This window comes from Pyrus communis, chromosome 4, assembly GCF_041283825.1.
Source record: "Pyrus communis isolate YQ-2024b chromosome 4, ASM4128382v1, whole genome shotgun sequence".
Lineage (NCBI taxonomy): Eukaryota > Viridiplantae > Streptophyta > Magnoliopsida > Rosales > Rosaceae > Pyrus > Pyrus communis.
In genome coordinates this window covers 6,598,083-6,621,739 of record NC_142568.1, presented here as the reverse complement: position 1 = coordinate 6,621,739, position 23,657 = coordinate 6,598,083, and the positions used below count along the sequence as shown (strand labels likewise).

Below are 23,657 nucleotides of genomic sequence, written 5' to 3'. Positions count from 1 at the left end.
GAGATGGGAAGAGCCAACTCCCATTTCAGTTTCGTTTTCAACGGGGATGAATGGTGCATATTCCTTCCTTTTAATCTCCACCCTTAATCTTTATTGCCACTATCATCTCCTCTCTCCTTGAATGGAGGGACCATTTTCATTTTTTTTCTCGTTTTGGTACGTATACATTTTTTATCCTCAACACTTCTCAAGAATGAATTTTTGTAACTATCTTTGTTCGAGGTTATTATGTTTGTATCTTCCAAATTATTATTGAATGGACCGTTAAGGTTTTAACAAGAATGATAAACCTGTTGGCAACGCACTATGCAAGAACGGTCGCATAAGCTCTATCGCCACCACCTGCGCGCTTTACTAAGTCCAGCACATGTTTATCTCTACTAATCACAATTATCTAATATAAACACGTATTTAAATGGTAGACTAACACACATCTTTTTTAATTCCAAAATTCTTTCAACCAAATTAAAAGATGGAGAACAAAAAAGGTGCACCAACGCATGTCATATATCTTCTTGGTTTTACTTTGATCAGGTTTTACTTATCAAAGGCAGTTGCACAAGAGGAACAAAATAGCCTCCAAACTTACATTGCTTTTCTGGAAAAGCTAGCCTCCTCGAAATTTTCTGAAGAATCAGATTTTGATAGTTGGTATCAGTCATTTTTGCCTGAAACAACGACAAGCTTAAACCAGCAGACGATCGTTCATGCCTACCGCAATGTGGTCACTAGATTTGTAGCTAAACTGACACCAGAGGAAGTGAAAGCAATGGAAAACAAAGAAGGGTTTTTGTAGGCTCATCTCGAGAAAACGGTTCCTTTGCTAACTACTCATAGTCCTGACTTCTTGGGGTTACACCAAGGATGTGGACTATGGAAACAAACAAATTACGGTGAAGGTGTGATAATAGGACTCTTGGGTACAGGCATTGGACCCGATCATCCTTCATTCAGTGACGAAGGAGTACCCCCTCCTCCAGCTAAATGGAAGGGCAAGTGCGACTTCAATAGAACAGTTTGCAACAACAAGCTCATTGGTGCACAAAATTTCGTAGGTGCAGAAGAAGGGAATATTACAGGAAATCCATTTGATCTCGTTGGCCATGGCACCCACACTTCTAGCACCGCTGCTGGAAATTTTGTGGAAGGCGACAACATATTTGGAGAAGCCAATGGTATGGCTGTTGGCATGGCACCTTATGCTCACTTGGCAATGTACAAAGTTTGTTATGGGCTTGGTTGTAGGTAAGGCATCATTTTAGCTGGTTTTGATGCCGCTATTGAAGATGGCCTGGATGTGCTTTCCCTTTCACTTAGAGGCCCCTCACTTCCTTTCTACGATGACGTGATTGCAATCGGTGCATTTGCATCAATTAAAAAAGGAATATTTTTCAGTTGTGCGGTTGGAAATCACTATAAATCTTTATTAAATAAGGCCCCATGGATTTTCACAGTTGGAGCAAGTACCACTGACAGAATACTTAAATCGAAAGATGAGAAGCTCAACACCTATGGCAGTATAATCGGAGATGCACTTGCTCCCAAGGTCGCTCACTTTTCTTCACGAGGACCAAGCAGATCAAGCCCTAGAATTTTGAAACTTGACATCATTGTACCTGGCGTTGACATCCTAGCAGCATGGCCTGAATGAGTGGATAATGCCACACTTCCTAATCCTAAGGCAACATTTAACATAATTTCAGGTACCTCAATGGCAACTCCTCACCTAAGCGGTATTGCAGCCTTCATCAAGAAATCACACCCTGACTAGTCTCCAGCTGCTATTAAATCTACCATCATGACAACCGCTAATGTACTAAACCTCGCAGGCAAGCCCATCATGACCAAGGGTTTTTCCCCATGAACGTCTTTGCAATTGGTGTTGGCCATTTATGTTAGCATACATACTGTTATCTTGTATATAAGCTTCAAATCAACAATCAATGGAGCTGGAGATTAAAGATTTTAAGAGAGAGAGAGAGAGAGAGAGAGAAAGATTTTAGAGAGAGTGCGAGAGCTTGAAGAAGAAGCAAATGAGCTGATTACTTTTCATTCACACGCATACTGTGCACATGCAACTGTTGGGAATGGAATATTCCTCATTACATCACTTAAATCTAACCCTTCATTCATCTACCCTATAAGGTAATGACACTTGGCATAAACGATTACTTACTCTAAGATGACATCATAGCTGCACACTTGGACTGTGATCCAATCTGACATTCAAACTAAGTTCTACTCTAACTTTTTATAACATTTCAGCATATACATTTATAAACCAACACTCTCTTCTAAGTGTTATGCTGAAATCACTCCTAGTGCTTTCCTCAGAAATTCAAATCAATCCCATGCTAAAGCTTTGGTGAAGATATCTGCAACCTGTTCTTCAGTCTTGCAGTATAGCAGATCAATCTCACTATTTTGAAGTGCATCTCGGATGAAATGAAATCTTCGATTAATATGTCTGGTTTTGTGATGATGAACTGCATTATTTGATATGGCAATAGCTGAAGTGTTGTCACATAACAACTAAGTTGGTTCTACTTGTTCTTCTCCAAAGTCAGAAAGCACAAATCTCAGCCAAATGGCTTGTGCAGTGGCTTCTACTGCACTAATGTATTCTGCCTCTGCAGTTGTAAGAGAAAAACTGCTTTGGTTGATTGAGGCCCAAGAAAACACACCTGAACCAAAGTTAAATGCATAGCCAGATGTACTCCTTATGTCATCTTCACTTCCACTCCAATCACTGTCACAATAACCAATCAACACTGCACCTTTTCCTTTCTCATAGGCAATGCCATAGTTCACAGTGCCTCGTATATATCGCAAGACTCTTTTAGCTCTTCCCATATGCTTCTTGGTAGGATTATGCATAAACCTAGCCAATAAGCTTGCTGCAAACATGATATATGGCCTAGTTGCTGTTAAATATAGCAAACTCCCCACCATTTGTCTATACAAAGTCTCATATGCCAGTTCATTTCCATCTACCTTTGAAAGTTTGTCATTCACAGCCAAAGGTGTTGCAGCAAGTTTGCAATCTCTGAGTCCAAACTTCTCAAGCAAAGTCTTTGCATATTTCTTCTGATGTAAAAAAATGTAAGTATCTGTCTGTAGTACTCCAAGACCAAGAAAGTGATGAAGTAATCCTAGGTCAGTCATCTCATATTGTCTCATCATTTCACTTTTAAACTCATCCATCATTTCCTTTGATCTTCCTGTGTAGATAATATCATCTACATATAGTGACACAATGAGAATGCCACTATGAGATGTCTTGGTATACAATGCAGCTTAACTTAAACTTCTGTGGAATCCAGCCTTTGTAAAATAGGAATTTATCTTTTCATACCAAGCTCTTAGAGCTTGCTTCAGGCCATATAAAGCTTTCTTAAGCATGTACACTTTATCTTCCTTGCCTTGTATGACAAAACTAGATGGTTGGTCTACATACACCTCTTCATTCAACACTCCATTTAGAAATGCTAACTTTACATCCAACTGAAATAACTTCCAACCTTTCTGTGTAGTAAGGGCCACCAAAGTTCTTACAGTGTCAAGTCTTACCACTGGAGCAAATGTCTCATTAAAGTCAATTCCAGGCTTCTGGGAATAACCCTTTGCAACTAACCTTGCTTTGTTTTTCTGCACAGAGCCATCCAGATTAAATTTTGTTTTGTAGACCCATTTGACTCCAATGATTGGTTTATCAAATAATCTATCAACAAGCTTCCAAGTGTTGTTCTTCTCAATCATGGTAATTTCATCTTCCATAGCTTTCTGCCATGATTCATCCTTGGTAGCTTCTTCAAAATTTTATGGTTCTATAATGCACAGATTTCACTTCTCATACACTTCTGCAATACTTTTGTACTTGAGAGGAGTGTGATCAATATCCTGTGGACTTGTCATTCTTTCTTGATCATAGATTTCAGTGCTTGAGCTTGGCACTACATTGTCTTCACTTACTTCACATTGTGTTTCAGAACCACAAGAACTTCCCTAATACCTTTGTTCTCCTTCTGACACTTCAGTAATCTGAATACTCACACTTCTTTCCTTCTATGCATTCTAATCCCAACATGCATCTTCATTAAATACATCTCTGGAAACAATCACTTTCCTAGATTCAATGTTATATACTCGATATCCTTTCTCATAACTACCTTACCCCAAGAAAATACACCTCTTGCTTGCCAAATCCAATTTTTGTCTTTGTTGAGTTGGCACATGAGCATAACACAAAGAACCAAACACCTTTAGTTGCTTAATTCCTGGTTTTCTCCCACTATAAGCTTCAAAATGTGTTTTCTTATTTAAAGCTTTGGTTGGACATCTATTTAGGATATACACAGAGGTATTGACAGCCCAGCCCAAAATTCAAGTGGAATCTTCTTCTCTAACAAGAGACATTTAGCCATTTCCACAATGGTTCTGCTCTTTCTCTCTGCCAGACCATTTTGCTGTGGTGTGTATGGAGTGGTGAGTTGTCTTTCCATGCCTACATCTTCACAGAATCTGTTAAACTCCATTGAAGTGTATTCTCCTCCTCGATCACTCTTAAGCTTCTTCAGCTTATAACCACTTTGTAATTCCATAGTGGCTTTGAATCTTTTAAACACACTGAGGACTTCAGACTTATGTCTCAAGAAATAAGTCCAACACATCCTTGTGCAATCATCTATGAAGGTGAGAAAATATCCATTCCCAACTTTTGTAGTTGTCTACATTGGACCACATATGGCACTGTGTATAAGCTCTAGAGGAGTTGATGCCCTAGTAATAGCTTCCCTTGGACTGGTAAATGAAGTATTATGTATAAGCTCTAGAGGAGTTGATAACCTCCTTGATGTATCTCTTGCCTATTTTAGTTTCAACTACAAGGCTTCATTTACCAGTCACTTCAACAAGTTGTCTAGTACCTATTTCAACCTTTGCAGTCACATTCTTATCAATATCAACAAGTAGATCCTCCCTTCCAATCATATGATTATTACACCCACTATTTACATACCATACATCATCACATCCTTTTACTCTAGTATAAGTTTGGTTACTAGCATAAAAGATAGTGGGTGTAGATTCTACCTGAGTGGCGTAATTTAGCTGTTGCACTGGTTTCTTGCTGTTGCACTTCCTTGTGTGACCAAACTTGTCACAGTTATAACACTTTGGCTTGCCCTTGAATCGACACTCACCAAAATGCAGCTTGTCACAATGCTTACAAAGATTTCTAGCACCATCTGTGGGTCTGTTATCCCACTTCTTACCTTTTGCCTTCCAATTCTTATGGTACTTAGCATTTTGATTTCCAGTGAATTTAACTGGTTTGGGTTTCACATTAAAACTAGCAAATGCTATCTCAATTTTGTTTTCAGAATGCCTATCTAGCCTTAACTCAAAACTCTTCAAAGACGCTACCACTTCTTGAACCTCAATCACATCCAGATCCTTCAAATGCTCAATAACAAGAACAAATAGAGTCATAAGCTGATGGTAAACTAATTAATAACTTTTGAACAACTCTCTCTCAAGATACTTCCTCTCCATAGCTCCGCATTTGATTTATTAGATCAAACAATTTTGTAAGATAAACAGAAAGTGATTCATCATCTCTCATTCTTGTATATTCAAACTCCCTACAAAGACATTGCAATTTAACACTTCTAACCTGTTTATCAACATGATATTCTTGCTTCAGAATTTCCCATGCACCTTTTGAGGTTTCTTCATGAGAAATTATGGGGAATATCTCGTCTGAAACAGCTCCCTGAATCAGACCCAAAGCTTTAGCATCCTTCATCAGTTTCTCTGCAAGAGTCATCTTCTCAATGCTGCTCGATCCCTCTTTTTCTTTCTTCTTTCCATCAGATTTAACATCATCCTTCAAATCTGAGCTTTTGAACCCTTTCTCAATCAGTTCCCACAGCCCGTGAGACTTGAAAATGGTATTCATCTTAATACTCCATAACTCATAGTTATCACCGTTGAAAATCGGTGCTCTCACCTCACTACTACCAGATCCTGCCATATTAGACTCAGATCACAATCAACTCAAACTCAATTTCGAGTTTCTTGGTAGCTCCTTCACAGATCCAAACGCTCAGTATTAGCTGATCGAACCTGGCTCTGAGGCCGTGTTAGCATACAGACTGTTATCTTGTATATAAGCTTCAAATCAACAATCAATGGAGCTGGAGATTAAAGATTTTAAGAGAGAGAGAGAGAGATAGAGAGAGAGAGAGAGAGAGAGTGCGAGAGCTTGAAGAAGAAGCAAATTAGCTGATTACTTTTCATTCACACGCACATTGTGCACATGTAACTGTTGGGAATGGAATATTCCTCATTACATCACTTAAATCTAACCCTTCATTCATCTACCCTATAAGGTAATGACACTTGGCATAAACTATTACTTACTCAAAGATGACATCTTAGCTACACACTTGGACTGTGATCCAAGGGCTGACATTTAAACTGAGTTCTACTTTAATTTTTTATAACATTTCAGCATATACACTTACAAACCAACAATGTCAACCCTGCAAAGGCAAATGACCCAGGGCTCATCTTCGACATAAAATCAGAGGATTACTTTCCTTACTTATGCGGTTTGAATTACAATGAAACAACGATTAAGATCATCACCCAACAAACTGTTAAATGCTCGGAAGTTGGAGTAATACCATAAGCATAACTCAATTACCCTTCATTTTCTATTAAAGCAGGTCCCAATCAGACTCAGTCCCAGTATTATAAAAGGACTGTGAAGAACGTCGACCCGGCTACTTCAACTTACAACGTGGATCTTTTCGTACCACACCAAATGGGGATGAGTGTGAATCTGCAGGTTCTTACATTCACAACGGTTAACCAGGAGATTACATATTGTGTCAACTTTATTGCACCAGACGGTGCTAGGAAAAATGGTGTACCTTATGGTCAGGGATACTTGAAATGGTTTTCTGATAAGCATAATGTTACTACCCCTATAGCAGTTATCTTTGACACTCCGGAAGATTAAAATGTGGTCTTGTAGAAGCCCATATGTTAAGGCTCACTATTTCATTCAGGCAATGACCTATGTCGTAGACTCATAAGTAATCTACCTACGATTTTCTACAAAGAATAATGATGCATGATATGAACATGTACGGAATTAACTTTCTTCTACAATTTATCTAGGTCCAACTTGACCACCAGAATCCTTCAATTCTTTGCATTGCAACTTGAAACTACATTGATCCCCATCTGACGTATAGAAACTCACAGAAGCTTTTAGAAACCCACTCTTAATTTATATAAACAAGCCATGATTCATCCAAGTTTTTGTTTTGACCAAATTAAAAGACGGAGAAGAAAAAGGGTGCAACGTTGCATGTCATATATTTATGAAAAGGTTTTATTTTGATCATGCTTTTTTCATCACTAGTATTTTCTGAGATGATGCCACTTGGCATCATCACAATGTGGCAGTTGTAATATTGAATAGTTATTGATTGAAACTAATTAGAAGGTCTTAGTAGCTAAGTTGTTATCTGCTACTATAAATAGTAAGTCTTTTACATAAAAGAAGTTAATGTAAAAGTTGTATTGCTTAATACAAAGGTACAGTTACTTGTACATTGAGTAAAGAAGCATAGAGGATCCTAACAGTTCCACAAACTTACATTGTTTTTTTCGAAAAGCCAGTCTTTTCGAAATTTTCTGTAGAATAAGATTTAGACAATTGGTACCAGTCAGTTTTGCCTTAAACTACTACAAACGCAAGCCAGAAGAGGATAGCTCATGCAATAACGCAGTGTGGTCACTTGATTTGCAGCAAAACTGACACTGGAGGAAGTGAAAGCAATGCAAAACAAAGAAGGGTTTTTGACGCTTCATCCCGAGATAACGTTACCTTCGGATTCGATTATAGAGGCATTTGGTCACACACACATACATAAGGTGTGAACGAAATGAATAGGACAAAATATAAATGTTGGGGAGCCAGGCGCCTCACTCGTGTACGAGTGCTCACGTGCTTCACACGGGTGTACTTAACAAACTTAACCAACTTGGCCAGATGGCACATCTCCATCGTTTAAATGTTTTAATCCTAGTCATTAATTACATTCAGCTTATAAGCTTCAAACTTAAACTAAGAACACTTCAATTCATTTTGAACTGCACTGTGAATTCAATTCACCTCCTTTGATCTTCATCAGCAACATCCTTATGCTACAACACTTCCTTCTAAGGTTGTTGCTTATTTGACTCCAAGCATTCTGATAGCAATTTTTACCACCTGCAAAAGTAGGAATAAAAACACTTAAAATACTTGCAAGAAAACAAGGTAGTTGTAGTATTGTTGACCCTAAAAACTACCAAGCCTACATGGCATGCAGGTCGAGTAATTAATAAGCTAACTGCATCCTTCGATTGTGTGCGGGGCGTGCCAACTCTTCGGCCGAGCTCGACTAAGGAGTAAAATGTGTTGATGTTGCGTTGTGCGCGCTGCTGACTTCTTGATCTTGCAACTGTGGCCGAGGAAGGAACACGTCTCGGCCTTCAGGTTTTAGAGCCTAAAGATAAGGCTACTAGTCTTGCAAAGTTTAATATCAAATTCGGCTTTCAATGTGCTGAATGTAGTAACCTGTAACACCTCACTTCGCCAAGAAAGCTAATAAGATGACCTCTACCAATACGGATTCAAAAATCCTTCTCGACCGAGACTTGGATAGATAACCAGTCAGCCTCGACGCAATGCTGTTTATCCAAACTGAAGGTGCTTTGGGGTCGGCTGATTCTACGGCAACAATGCTATTAAAATGTCACCGGTTGCCTTCACAGTGCTATTTATCCAAACTGAAGATGTGTTGGTGGAAAAAGAAAATAAAAATCTTATGGTTGTTGAGAGGTTTCGCGTAAAGCAAGAGTTTGCGCAGGGCAGTTTGTGTATTGAATTAGAGAGGGATTTTTCCATTGCCGTTGCGTCTTTATTTATAGAAACGTATTTTCTAATTGGCACGGCCTGGATAATAAGCAAAGCAATTTTGATTGCACCTGAAGACTCTATAATGGAATATTCTAAGAAAAGTCATGATCACATGCATAACTGGTCAACAAATGGGGACTCTGAACGCTAATCCCACTCCAACCAAGAGACTCCTTCTCCACGTTATTCGTCTAAATGCACTCAACGACCAAATTGCAAATGGAAAATTAATTGAATTACCATCTCTGACAACCAATTGCAAAGTGTAATCATTATCCCACCATCACTTCATTATCTTTACATCCCATGCATGCATAAAAAATAAAAATAAAATAAAATAAATAAATAAATAAATAAAACATCATGGTTGGTAGTTTTGCCTTATCTGGAAAACCACCCTGATCCCATCACATCACCTCATTTTGATTACTCTAAATGGATACGAATGGCATATCCACATGCTGATCATCCAATATTAATTGCATCCTTTTGGTATTGTTCCACGTGGTTCTGCATGCAAGCTAAATATTCAACTCTTGCAACTGATTAAATACCATTTGGATAAAACTCTAATGTTGCACGACATTTCACATAACCTCCTCTGCCTGGAGCTTTACGCATATGCCTTAAGGATATTTTCAAGATAATTACTATGATAAAAGCAATAGTAATGCCAAGAAAAATCTCTAATCATCCAACAGCCTTGATTACTTGGGCCCGAAAATGTAAAATTGAGGTCCAAACAAGTATAAACGGTTCAAGCAATGTCATTTTCCGCAAGGATTATTTAAAACAATTTATGAAAAACCCTAATCCTAGTTAATTATCTGAAAGAAAGATTGGAAAAGGTATTAAAAACGAATTTTAATAAAAGTAATTGAGGGAAAGCAACTAATAACCAATTAAAAAGGAGACAAATCAAAGAGAAAAAATTTTGAGAAACAAATGTGGAAAAGCACTAGGGTTCCACTGTCACCCTAACAATCCTATGTAATTCTTCTAATTCCTTATGAATTACACATGCATATTTTGAAGATTAGGTTTTCCTAAAGTATGCCCTACTTATAACCCCCAACATATAACGTATATCTAACATCCAACCTATCCGTGGTGTCCAGATCAAATGTGAATAGACAAGACTCATTAAGTTTTGTGAAAACCTTTCCAAAAACCATATAACTTCTAAGACGTGTCATCCATCCTAAGTAGTTACACATGTTAACCACAAGAAGCCTTGGTCAATTTTAGGGATAGCCCTCCGCCAAAATTGCATCAAATTACTTTTCTAAATATCCTAATGGTCGCGAATCACTAAGACAAATAGATAGTTTAAAGCATAGTGATTAACAATCCAAAACTTGCATGCATAAAATCATAAGAAAATTAAAAAGAAACTACATATTCTTGTTAAGGATCATGGTCTCACCCTAGCAAACGAAACTAGTTACTAACAACCATAAAACAAAATATTATTAAGAATATGGATAGAAAACACCTTGAAAATAAACTTGAATCGTCAAAATCCCTCCAAAGCTAAAGTATTGCGTTCTCCCCTCCTCTAACCTAATGGCTAAAAAGCCTTATTTATACTACTACAAAATAAAATCCTTCCTAGAAAAGTAGAATAAAACTAGGAAACATAATAAAATAATAAAACAGAAAATAAAAGGTTTCATATTTAAACTAAAATTCGGACTTCTCAGAAAATCACATTTTTGAGTGACCAAATCAACTCTAATTTGGTCCCAAAAGGTCTCTTTTTAAATCTGAAGACGTCACCTACAAATTTTTAGAAGGAATCTTCCTCAAAATACGCCATCATGACCTCCAAAATTTCCAAAACGTCCATAAACGTCAATCTAGAAAAGCTGCGCGCTGGGCCTTAATTTCATCACCATGGTCAAACAGCTTGGTAGAAAAATCTGAAATTTTGATACAATCATCTTGAAAGGCACATGAACATCTCCAATTAGAATCACTCCAAAATTCATCCATTTGTTCACTTTTTTCTTCAGAGGAAATCGAATGTCCTACATTGAAAATATAATCCAAAGTATCAAAAGTCCACCAAAATAACCAATAAATTAATACTAAGATTAGGGTAAAATATATAGTATAATATGGACTCATCACATTCTAAGATAATTAAACCTTTCTTTAGGTAAAGCTTTGGTGAATATGTTTGCAAGTGGTTCTTCAGATTTGCAGTACACCAAGTCAATCACATTGTTCTACATAGCTTCCCTAATGAAATGATACCTTCAATTGATATGCTAGGACCTCTAGTGAAACACAGGGTTCCTTGTCATGGCAATGGCAGAGTTGTTGTCATAATACATTGATGTTGCCTTAGTTTGCAACTCACCAAAATCTTCCAAGACAAACCTAAGCCAAATTGCTTGAGTTGTGGCTTCATATGCACTTACATACTCAACTTCTACAGTGGAGAGTGCTAGCTGTGTTGCTTTACTGAAGTCTAAGAGAAAATGCCACTTCCAAAGGAAAATGCATATCCTTATGTGCTTTTCAAATCAGTATCACCACTTCTTCAATCATTATCACATTAGCAACAGTCATTGCCTTCTTACCTTTGACATATTCAATTCCATAATTCAAGATTCCCTTAATGTACCTTAGTACTCTTTTAGCTATCCCAAAGTATTTTTTGGTAGGGTTGTGCATGAATCTTGAGAATATATCAGGTCTAGTAGTTGTCAAGTACAACAAGCTGCCAACCATTTTCTTATAAAGAGCTTCATTTGCAGGTTCACTTCCATCTTTCTTCTTCGCTTTCTCATTCACAAGAAGAGGTATACTAACTGGTTTAAAATCATCCTTCAAGACAAATTTATCCCTAAGAGCAAGAGCATACTTCTTCTAGTTTACGAATTTACTAGTTCACCTCAGACAATTCCCATTCCAAGGAAATGATAGAGCAATCCAAGATCAGTCATTTCATATTACTTCATCATATCCTGTTTGAATTCTTCAATCGACATTGCATAGCTTCCAGTATACACAATGTCATACACATAGATGGATACAATCAGTGATTCCTCATTTCTCAGTTTGATATATAATGTGGCTTCACTAGGACTCCTTTGAAACCCACAACTTAGTAGATAACTATTTATCTCATCATACCAACCTTTGGGTGCTTGTTTTAGCCCATAGAAAGCCTTCTTTAATCTATACACCTTGTCTTCAGTTCCAGACTTTACCAAACCATCAGGTTGATTAACATAAACCTCTTCTTGTAAAACACCATTAAAAAATGCAGACTCACATCCAACTCATGTAGCTTCCAATTTCTCTGTGCAGCAAGAACAATCAAGGTTCTGATTGTGTCAAGCCTTGCAACTGGTGCAAGGGTTTCGTTGAAGCCAATACCAGGCTTCTATGAATAGCCTTTTGGCAACCAATCTGACTTTATGCTTCTGAATTGTACCATCCAAGTTCAATTTGGTTTTGAAAACCTATTTACACCAATCATTGGTTTCTCAGTAGACCTATCAACAAGCTCCCATGTCTGATTCTTTTCTTGTTCAAAACCTTCTGGTTTAGCAATGCACATATTGCATCTAGCATAGACCTCACTCAGAAAAATAAGTTTTTTGGAAAAAAAAACAAAAAAAAAAAAAAATGAAACACACTAAGATGAACAACGGTTCTGTAAAACTTGGAGAGTACATTGCTCTCTTTCTATTCCTCTTGGATTCGATTACAGAGGCATTCAATCACACACAGATACATAAGGTGTGAATGAAATATACAGAACAAAATATAACCGTTAGGGAGCCACATGCCTCACTCGTGCTCACGTGCTCCACATGGGACTACTTAAAAACTTAACAAATTTGGACAAATGGCACACTCTCCATTGTTTAGATGTTTTAATCCTAGTTATCAATTACATTCAACTTATAAGTTGAAAATTAAACTAAGAACACTTTAATTCATTTTGAACTGCAATGTGATGCAATTCACTTCCTTTGATCTACATTAGCAACATGTTTATGCTGCAACATCTAACACAGCTGCTGGAAATTTTGTGCAAGGGGCTAGCATGTTTGGAAAGTCAAATGGCACGGCACCTTGTGCTCATTTTGCAATGTAGCATTGGTTGTAGGTCCGGTGACATCTTAACTGGCCTCAATTGGAGGTCCGACACTTTCGTTTTACGATGATATATTGCAATTTGTGCATTTGTAGCAATGAAAAGAGGAATACTCGTTAGCCATGGAATTGGAAAGTCTAGTAATGAGGCCTTAAAGTTTCTCATAGTTGGAGCAAGTACTACAGAAAGAATACTAAAATCACAAGATGAGAAGCTCAACTCATATAACACCGTACTTGGAGATGCTCTTGCTCCCAGTGCCGCCTTCTTTTTATCAAGACAACCAAGCTGCACAAGCCCTAGAATTTTGAAACCCAACATCATTGGACTCGACGTTAAGCATTAAAATCCTAGCAGCTTCGCTAAATCAGTGGACAATGTCGCACTTCCTAATCTTAAGGTGTCATTTAACATAATTTTGGGTACCTCGATGTTAAGTCCTCACCTGAGTAGCATTGCAGTGTTGCTCAAGAAATCACACCCTAATTGGTATCCAGCTGCTATTAAATCTGCCATCATGACAAATGCTAAAGTATTAAACCTCTCAAGCGTACCCATCGTTGAGAAAGGGCTTAAACCTCTGACCTCTTTGAAATTGGTGAAGGCCATGTCAACCCTGCAAAGGCAAATGACCCTGGGCTCGTATTCAACATAAAACAAGAGGATTACTTTCTTTACTTGTGCGGCTTGAATTACAATGACACGCTGATAAAGATAATCATGTAACAAATAGTTAAATGCTCAGAAGTCGAAGTCATACCAGAAGCACAACTCAATTAACTTTCCTTTGCTATTAAAGTAGGTCACAACCAATTAAACTTTTGTTTTCTTCAGAAAACCTCAACAGTATGAGGGCAATTTTATTCATAACGAAAAAAGGAAGTTAAACCTAGTCATTGGGTACATAAACCTAACCCCTCGTAATACAAGAATAAAAGGATAAAAAAATACATGAAAAAAGGGGAGGCATAAACCTTACCCCACTAGAATGAAAACAATAATGATACAAGGAAAAGAGGAGACATGAAACCTAACCCCTCTAAAGCCAAACCTATTGGTCTAGACCCAGCAAAACAGATCGAGGAACATCACAAGGTTAAGAAAATAACATAAGAAAATTAGACAAACCTATATGTTAAGATGCATATTAATTTGAGAACGAAAGCCAGGAAAACCAACATAGTCTGAAAACAAAGCAACACGAGCCACCAACAAAGGGGAGTCATGCCATCACAAATTTCATCAACCTATGCCAGTGTGTATCTTCTATCTATTCTTTTCCATCACTAAAACATGATAAGAAAAATAAGATAAATTAAGCTACGATCAAATAAAAACGATAAGTTGTAATACAGAAAAGACAACCCCATGCTCAGGTGATACTTGTAGTGTCCAACTGTGCAGGCTTAGACGATCAAATAAAGCACTTGCCGTTTAGCTCCAGAGTCAAGTTTTTGTCCTCAGGTGGTCTGGCCTAAGTTCACAACGTAGTACTTTCACAAAAGGTGCATCATCAGTTCACCACAAGATCATCCCTCATTTGGTGACGAAGGAGTGCCCCCTCCTCTGGGTACATGGAAAGGCAAGTGTGAGTTCATTGAGACAACGTGCAATAACAGGGTTATTTGGTGCAAGAAATTTCATTGGCGCAGGCAAAGGCATACCTAATCCAGAACCTCCAATTGACCAAGATGGCGATGGGGGCGACACGTCTAGCACAACTGTAGGAAATTTCCTGCATGGTGCCAGCGTGTTTGGAGAGGCCAGTGGCACAGCTACTGGCATGGCTCGTCATGCTCACTTGGCAATGTACAAAGTCTGTGAGTTTGATTGTTCTGAAGGTTATGTTTTGGCTGCAATGGATTTTGTGGTTGAGGATGGAGTGGACGTGCTATCCCTCTCACTTGGCTGTCCCACAATTCCTTTCTATAAGGATGTGATTGCAAGTTGCATTTGGAGCAACTCAAAAGGGAGTTTTTATCAGCTCTGCAGCTGGAAACTCTGGTCTTGAACCCGGTTCTTTGTCAAATGAGCCCTCATGGATTCTCACAGTTGGAACAAGAACAACCGACATAATATTAAACATAAACTCACAACCTACAGCCACAATCTTGTCCAATGGCAACAGAGACGCCCTTGATCCCGAGATTGCATCCTTTTCATCAAGAGGGCCAAACACTACCAGCCATGGAATTCTGCAACCTAACATCATTGGACCTGGTGTTGACATCCTGGCAACATGGCTTGAATCAGTAGACATCTCCACACTTCCTACTCCAAAGGCAACATTTAACATAATTTCGGGTACCTCAACTTTAACTCTTCACCTAGGTGGAATCGCAGCCTTGCTCAAGAAGTCACACCCTGATTAGTCATCAAATCCACCATCATGACAACTGCGAATGTTCTAAATCTTGCAGACAGGCCCATTGTTGATTAATGGAACAAAACTGGGAATATCTTTGCAATTGGTGCAGGACATGTTAACACTTCGAAAGCAAATGGTCTGGGGTTCAACCACGATCTACAACCAAAGCACTATATTCATACTCATGTGGCTTGAATTACTCCAAAAAATAGATAACCACCATCCCCCAAGAAACAGTGAACTGCTCTCAAATCGGCACCATAGAAGAAACACAACTGAATTATTCATCATTTTTTATTATCGTAGATTGAATAAAATGCAGACCAAGTCTGTGCTTTACAGAAAGACTGTGAGGAATGTTGGCCCGGGTAATTCAGCTTACAACTCGGATCATTTAGTACCAAGTAATATGCTTATGAACGTGACGCCCTCAGGTGCTGACATTCATGGAGGTTAACCAGACAGTTACGTACCAGGTGGAATTTACTGCACTTGACAACGATAATAATATCCAGACACAAGGATATTTGAGATGGTTTTCTGCAAGTTATGATGTAACAAGTCCAATATCTGTGGTCATTGGCTCTAGGTGAAATTTGAATTTTACGTAGATAACTTATGAAAATCTACATGTAAATTTATGATTCGATAATAATGAACATAATAAACTCAAGGCTGTTCGAAGCCTTGCTCCTCAAGTTAACTCTAAGTAGCTAGCTGATGATTTTAGGTCACATTCTTCTATTTGGGTTTACCACTGTCATAATCGAAACATTAAAAAAGGGAATAGTTATTAGCACTCAAAAATCTCATCCTACACTCCTCAAAAGTAGATTTTTCTTTCTGGTTATAGAAAGTTTGGAGTGCAAAATGAGATTTTTAGAGTGCTAATAACAATTCCCTTAAAAAATTTACTGTTATTGAAAGATGTTAATTCATCGGAAATCGAAAAATACGCATGTCAAATGTAAAATCATAATGGAGTACATGTAATTTACATAAAACCTTTCACATTGTGAATTAGTGTAAAATCATACTAGGCAGTGAAGGCCCGCCGCGATTTAGGGCAAATCATTTCGAAAAATCAGTCTAGAGCTAGGCGATCCTAGGCGGTTTAGTTTCTTTTTATTTTTTTTATTAATTGTGTGCTTTTTTCTTTTTTTTAGTTTCATGATGGTATACTTATAGAAATGGTGTACCTAATTTGCAAAGAATGGATTGACTACAAGTTCATCCAATTGTGAAATGAATTGGAGCACTTTTGAGGGGATACATACAATGAAAAGATGTAAACTAAATACAACAAGGTTCAATAATTTAGTACATGTCTAATCCAATGCAAGGATCATGAACAAGAAGAATTTAGTCTATCATCCAAAAATACTCCTCATTATAATTATATGCTTACTGTTTTATAAATATTGGACTAACTGGATGGATGTACTTTGTGTATTCTTCCACTTCTATTTTTGCATTTTATCATTCTTTTATTGTCCATACAAGTATATTTTTTTTTTTTTAAGTGTAAATAGGCACTTATTTACAAGATATATAATAAATTTACATAAATCCGCCTAGGACCCCGCCCGCCTCCTAACTAGCGCCTAACTTTTTTTAGAACCTTGTTGTGAATACAGCATGTAACATACAATAATACTACTGTAGCAATACAAAAGCAAGTCCAAATTTGGCTAGAATGCGTATGCAAGACGGGGAGACGAGGTGGGAGTGTTATCCCCATCCCCGTGACAAGAACTTACCTGAAACCAAGCTAGTGAGGAATAAGGAAAACTGGCATCCTTAATTGTAATTACTCCTTAAATACGCAGTTCAATTTGTTTGTTGAGCATTAATCCACTCAACGTAGGATAATGCAATGCAATCCGCATAAAGGAAGTTTATAACATTGGCAATCAAAAATCCTAAGACGTGACTCATAAGAAATAATCTAACCGTTACTAACTCATTAAGATGAGTGAGGTCTGCAACTACATCTTAGTCTAGTAATATTTCTCTTCCTTATGAAAGAATCCTGAAGTCTAAATCCTTCCTTCCCTTCATCAAAATACAACAAAATCTCAAAATTTTCCAATGAAAGCAAAAAGAAGTGATGAAAATGTTAGAAATACTTGTAATGCACAAAAAAAAATTAAAAAATTAAAAAAAAAAAAAAAAAAAGAATTGAACGCAAGTTGAGGAGTTCAAAAACTAATGATAATTCACTAAAAAAAGCGGAAAAAGTGAATAACGAGTCTTAACATCTACGGTCCCACTGAAATGTCCGTCGTGTACAATCGGGCTAAATGGCCAAATCCCAAAAATTTCCCGACTATACTTATGAAAGAGATTTTTCAGTGTGATCGGTACACGGGATAGTACATCACGTGTCACTATACAAATGGTAAGATATGTGTGCTAAAAAAGTTAATAAGTTAAAAAATAAAATTTCTCACCACTTTTATTAAAACACGTAGTGTACTACTTGTGTTCTCGTCACGACTAAAAATTTCTCAACTTATGGGGACAGCTTGTTTATTTTTTATTTTATTCCATCTTGAAATTACAAGTACGAAAATAGAGCCAGATACGAGAGTCATAACCAAGAAAGAATGTTAACTACTAATCAATCCAAAATCCAGGTATTAAGAAGAACAATAAACCAAGTTGACACCAGACAAACATAGCACCTCCAAAATCTAGACAAACAAATATTGGTATTATTTAATTTACATAAGATCTTTCGCTACATTGGTATAACTGAAACGATTAGCGAGTATTACCAAGTTCTGTATTTTAATTCCAAAAATCGTGCATTTTTAGACTCTTATGCTCAGCCTCATTTGGCATCCCCTTAGTTAATCAAGTCACAACAAGCATACCTTAACCTCGAGGGTCATTGTCAGATCGGTACAAGAAATGCCGGCGAAGGTTCCTTCAAACCCCACGTTTCATCTCCATCTCTTTCTGTGTAGCTACTATATATATAGGTTCTCTAATAGCAGACTAACACAAATCACTTCCACTTTCGGGTTCTTCTCAATCGAAAGATGGAAGGCAAAAGGTTTGTGGCTTTCCTTCTTGGCTTGAGTTTCGCGTTATACTTATCAGTAGGAGTTGCTCATGAAGATGCAGCGCTAGAATCACTACCTGAGATGGATGACGAAAATATAAACACGCAAACTTATATTGTGTGGGTAAACAAACCAGTGCAGAAGTTCCTTTTTTCAAAATCTCATCAAGATTTGGAGAGTTGGTATCACACATTTTTGCCGACAACTATATCAAGCTCAAACAAGATGGTGAATCCACGGATGGTTCATGTATACCGCAATGTGGCCACTGGGTTTGCAGCAAAGCTCACTCCGGAGGAAGTAAAGGCCATGGAAAAGAAAGAGGGGTTTGTGTCCGCTCATCCAGAGCGAATTCTACCTCTGCACACGACTCACAGTCCTAACTTCTTGGGATTGAACCAAGGACTGGGAGTATGGAAAGAAGCAAACTACGGTAAAGGTGTAATAATCGGAGTTCTTGATACTGGAATAACACCTGATCATCCATCATTTAGCGACGAAGGAATGCCCCCTCCTCCAGCAAAATGGAAGGGCAAGTGTGACTTTAATGGAACAGTGTGCAATAACAAGCTTATTGGGGCAAGAAATTTCCAAGGCGGGAAAAGTACAGGAGCTCCCCCAGTTGACGATGAAGGTCATGGCACACACACGTCCAGCACAGCTGGAGGAAATTTTGTCAAAGGTGTCAGCGTCTTTGGTCAGGCCTATGGCACAGCATCGGGCATGGCACCTTACGCACATGTGGCAATGTACAAGGTCTGCGGGGAGGAGGGCTGTTCTGAAAGTAACATCTTAGCTGCAATGGATACTGCTGTCGAAGATGGTGTGGACGTGCTTTCCCTCTCACTTGGAGGTCCATCATTTCCCTTCTATGCTGATGGGATTGCAATTGGTGCATTTGGAGCAATTCAAAAGGGAATCTTTGTCAGTTGTTCAGCTGGAAACTCTGGTCCTTTCTATGGTAGTTTATCAAACGAGGCGCCGTGGATTCTCACAGTTGGAGCAAGCACCATTGACAGAAGCATAAGAGCAGTAGCAAAGCTAGGAAATGGGGGAGAATACAACGGTGAATCATTATTCCAGCCTAAAGATTTTGGTTCAGAGTTATTACCTATGGTGTATGCAGGCGCAAATGGCAAGGAATCATCTAGATTCTGCTCTTCCGGATCACTTGAGAATGTTGAAGGGGCAATAGTGGTGTGTGAGAGAGGTGGAGGAATAGGAAGAATCGACAAAGGGGCAGAAGTGAAAAGAGCTGGTGGAGCTGCCATGATTCTCGTGAATGCAGTGACTGATGGTGATAGCACCTTAGCTGACCCCCATGTGCTTCCCGCAACGCATGTGGGTTATGCTGCAGGTGTGAGAATCAAAGCCTACTTAAACTCCACCTCCAGTCCTGCAGCCACAATCTTGTTCAAAGGAACTATCATCGGAGATAAACTTGCTCCCAAAATCACTTCTTTTTCATCAAGGGGACCGAATATGGAAAGCCCTGGAATTTTGAAGCCCGACATCGTTGGTCCCGGTGTTAGCATCCTAGCGGCGTGGCCCATTTCAGTGGACAATGCCACGGATTCTAACGCAACATTTAACATGATTTCAGGTACCTCAATGTCATGCCCACACCTGAGCGGCATTGCAGCCTTGCTCAAGAGTTCCCACCCCGACTGGTCACCGGCTGCCATTAAGTCTGCAATTATGACAACAGCGGGAGTAAATAACCTTGGAGGAAAGCCCATTGTTGATGAGACACTTAAGCCGGCAGACATCTTTGCCACTGGTGCAGGCCATGTTAACCCTTACAAAGCAAATGACCCTGGGCTCATCTACGACACAAAACCAGCTGATTACATTCCTTACTTGTGTGGATTGAACTACACAAACGAACAGATACAGGTCATCACCCAACAAACAGTAAACTGCTCTGAAGTAGAAAGCATACCAGAAGCACAGCTAAACTATCCCTCATTTTCTATTATAGTTGGGTCATCTGATGAGTCTAAGTCTCAGTACTATACAAGGACAGTGAAGAATGTTGGCTCGGCTAACTCAACTTACAAGTTGGATCTTAATGTACCACGTCAAATGGGAATGAGTGTGAATCCTGAGGTGCTCACATTCACAGAGGTTAACCAAGAGATTACGTTCCAAGTGGAGTTTCTCGCAGAAGACGGCGCTGGAAAGGATGGAGTTCCGTTTGCTCAGGGATATTTGAGATGGGTTTCTGATAAGCATTCTGTTAGTAGTCCAATATCAGTCATATTTGACACCGGCTCGGATGGAAAATGAACAAGCAACAGTTATCACAAGCTTGCAGACAATAACAGAAGCAAAATAAGAGCAATTCAAATCCTTGAACATTTTGATTTTTTAGCGTTGTCATTGTCAACTCGAAAGTTGAATAAAAAAATAAAAGGTTGTTATATTCTGAATCGAAAATCGTCTACCTAACAAACTTAACAATATTGCATTCACTATTCTAATAAATAAAATTTTAGCACAAACAAACAAGCCATTAAAATAACAAACTACATGGATAATTATGTTAGAAGTCTCTAATGTGTGCGATGAAACATAATAATAATGTTCATTCCAATAAGAAAGGGAATTGTTATTAGCACTCCAAAAATCTCATTATACACTCCAAACTTTTTATATTAGGAAAGAAAAATACACTTGTGAGGAGTGCAGAATGAGATTTTTGGAGTGCCAATAACACTTCCCATAAGAAAATGTCTAGTGAGATGAATATCACTAGACCATAATACTAAATGGCTCTATAAGTTAGTCTTAACATATAAATAAAGAAAACCAAGTAGCCATGAACAAGGTTCTAAAAGATGTTAAGTGCTAGTCGGGCGGCGGGTTGGGGCTTAGCGCCTAGGCAGACTAAATGGATTTTAAGTAAGTTTATTGTATTTCGTGTAAATAAATGTCTGTTTATACTTAAAATATATATAATTTCATCATAAACTAGAAAATAGAATGACATATATATTATGAAGTATTGGAACATAATAAAAATATATATGGAGAGCAAACATATAATGTGTGTTTATTTAAGTGTTCAATAAGTCTCTTACAATTTATTGGAAGCAATAAAATGCAAAATGAAAGTTATCTATTTTCTATCTAAGTGAGTTGCAACCTAGGCAGGTGTCTAGGCGGGTCTGGGCAGGCTAAGCGAGTGCCTAGGCAGTCTATGCAGGCGCCTCAACATGTCTAGACGGGCGTCTCAATAGGTTTTCTTAATTTTCAAACACCTAGCTAATTGGGACAATGGCCAGTCACCTACCACCTAGGCGGGGATTTTTACAACAGTGGCCATGAATTTATGTCCCAGCCCATCCCAAAGTTCCTAACTGTATGAGTATTAGCCATGATCACGGACCAGCTTGGTGGCCGACAAATACCCACCCTCAGATCTTGGAGGTGGGAAGTGGGACAAAAAAGATGAAAAAAATACAGGTTGAAGATGATGACCCAACAAATTTGGGTATTATGGTAATTTTCAAGGGCCTATTTTCAGTTTTTGCCCCAAGGCTCCAATTAGCCAGGGCCAGCCCTCGTTCCTATATAGGCTGAATCAATTTAATTACGCTTTGGTTTGGTTCGATTTGGTCCAAGATTACACGTTTATATTGTTGAAACTGATCCGAACAACTGTAATTTGTATATTTTAAAGAAATTAAGCATTTGGCTAATTTTATATCCATGCAGAGTTTTTCTTTGATACAATAATATCAAGGTAGGCGTTGCGTTAAACCACACAATGAGCTAGCCATTAAGTATCGCACTCATAATTGATGAGAGTCGAACTTGAAATCTTCTACTTATACATTAAGAAAAATGAGAAAAATATCATTAAATTGTACTGCTAATGGTACGTCCACCATGAGAAATATAAAAACAAATTTTGAAACACATGCCACAATATAATAATGTGATAATAACAAAAAAAATAAAAAAAAAGGATAAAAGGATAAAAAAAAATATATATATATATATATATATAATTCTAATTACTAAACGGATCAAAATTGAATATCGATGACACATCGATCAAATATAAACCCATATAGTGATCAAAGATTGACAGTATAGCTATCAGCTATTAACAACATACTAAAAGATTTGATCATCTCAGTAATTCAAATTTAAAAATCATCATTTTATTCCACCTAAGACGTGGTTTCATTAATCCAAGCCTTTAATTTTCTCACATTTTGAAATTATTCCTGCAAAAAATCATTCAAATTCAAAATACATGATTACGTAAGTGTTTTATTTAAAAGGAAAATGCTAACGAGACCAATTTAGTAGACTACATGTAAATCACCTCCCTAATAGCGGTATGACATACTTATATTTGTAGACGTTATCTTTATTAGAGAAGTGGGTCTGCGATTTACTAAATATGATCTCCCTAAGGTCACCCTATTCAGAATATTTTGTTTGTCTATTTTACTTTGCATAACTCCAAAAATAAAGCTTGGACTGTTGTATTCATGTGGTCTGTTCCTACCAAGTGACTATTTAGGTCGTCCCAGTCAATAGGCTCAACTATTTGAGCCTGTTTGTTTGACATTCATGTTAAATATAACTCATGTTTGAGTGGATATTTAATGTTGGGCTTAGTACAATTGAAGGCCCAAGAACGCAAAAAGTAGAAGAAAGATTGGGCTCGGGCAGTTGGCAGCCCAGGAAGAATTAAAAATTATTTTTTCCAAGAAACAGGCAGCAAGCCTATGTGGAAAATGATAGGTGACAGAGGGTAGCTCACCCCCAAAAAAAAGTACTTTTTCGGGTATAGATGGGTAAATAGCAAAAGCAGATGGTGACTCACCATACTCTAGAAGCCATCCCCAAAAAGGGAGGCTTGGACAGTTGGGCTAGAGAGTCTATAAAAGCAACGAAGGACACAAGGAAGAATGACGCTTAACCAATCAATCAAAAGACATCCAACTTTGCACTTCAACAAGCAAGAAACCAGAAAGCTTTAGTTTGTTCAAACTTTACCCTTTTTAGTCGCAGGTCCACCATAGAAAGCCATTTTTTGTCAAGTTTTAGAAGCTCTACTACATTTCCCCTGTGTTGTAGTATCGAATCCCTTTAGTAAAC

The 23,657-nt window shown here is 37.9% G+C and overlaps 1 protein-coding gene and 2 pseudogenes across 1 annotated transcript; all 3 read left to right on the top strand.

The window, feature by feature from the left end:
- Positions 1-472: 472 nt before the first annotated feature.
- Positions 473-7,027, top strand: LOC137721849 (subtilisin-like protease 3 pseudogene; annotated as a pseudogene).
- A 6,500-nt stretch (positions 7,028-13,527) lies between these two features.
- Positions 13,528-16,058, top strand: LOC148697373 (subtilisin-like protease 3 pseudogene; annotated as a pseudogene).
- Positions 16,059-18,512: 2,454 nt separating this feature from the next.
- Positions 18,513-20,825, top strand: LOC137721851 (subtilisin-like protease 3). Its single transcript, XM_068460875.1, has one exon. The coding sequence runs from the start codon at positions 18,513-18,515 to the stop codon at positions 20,823-20,825; it is 2,313 nt and encodes a 770-aa protein (XP_068316976.1).
- Positions 20,826-23,657: the final 2,832 nt, after the last annotated feature.

Coding starts and splice junctions, on each gene's coding strand:
- LOC137721851 (XM_068460875.1), top strand. CDS start 18,513: ATGGAAGGCAAAAGGTTTGTGGCTTTCCTTCTTGGCTTGAGTTTCGCG.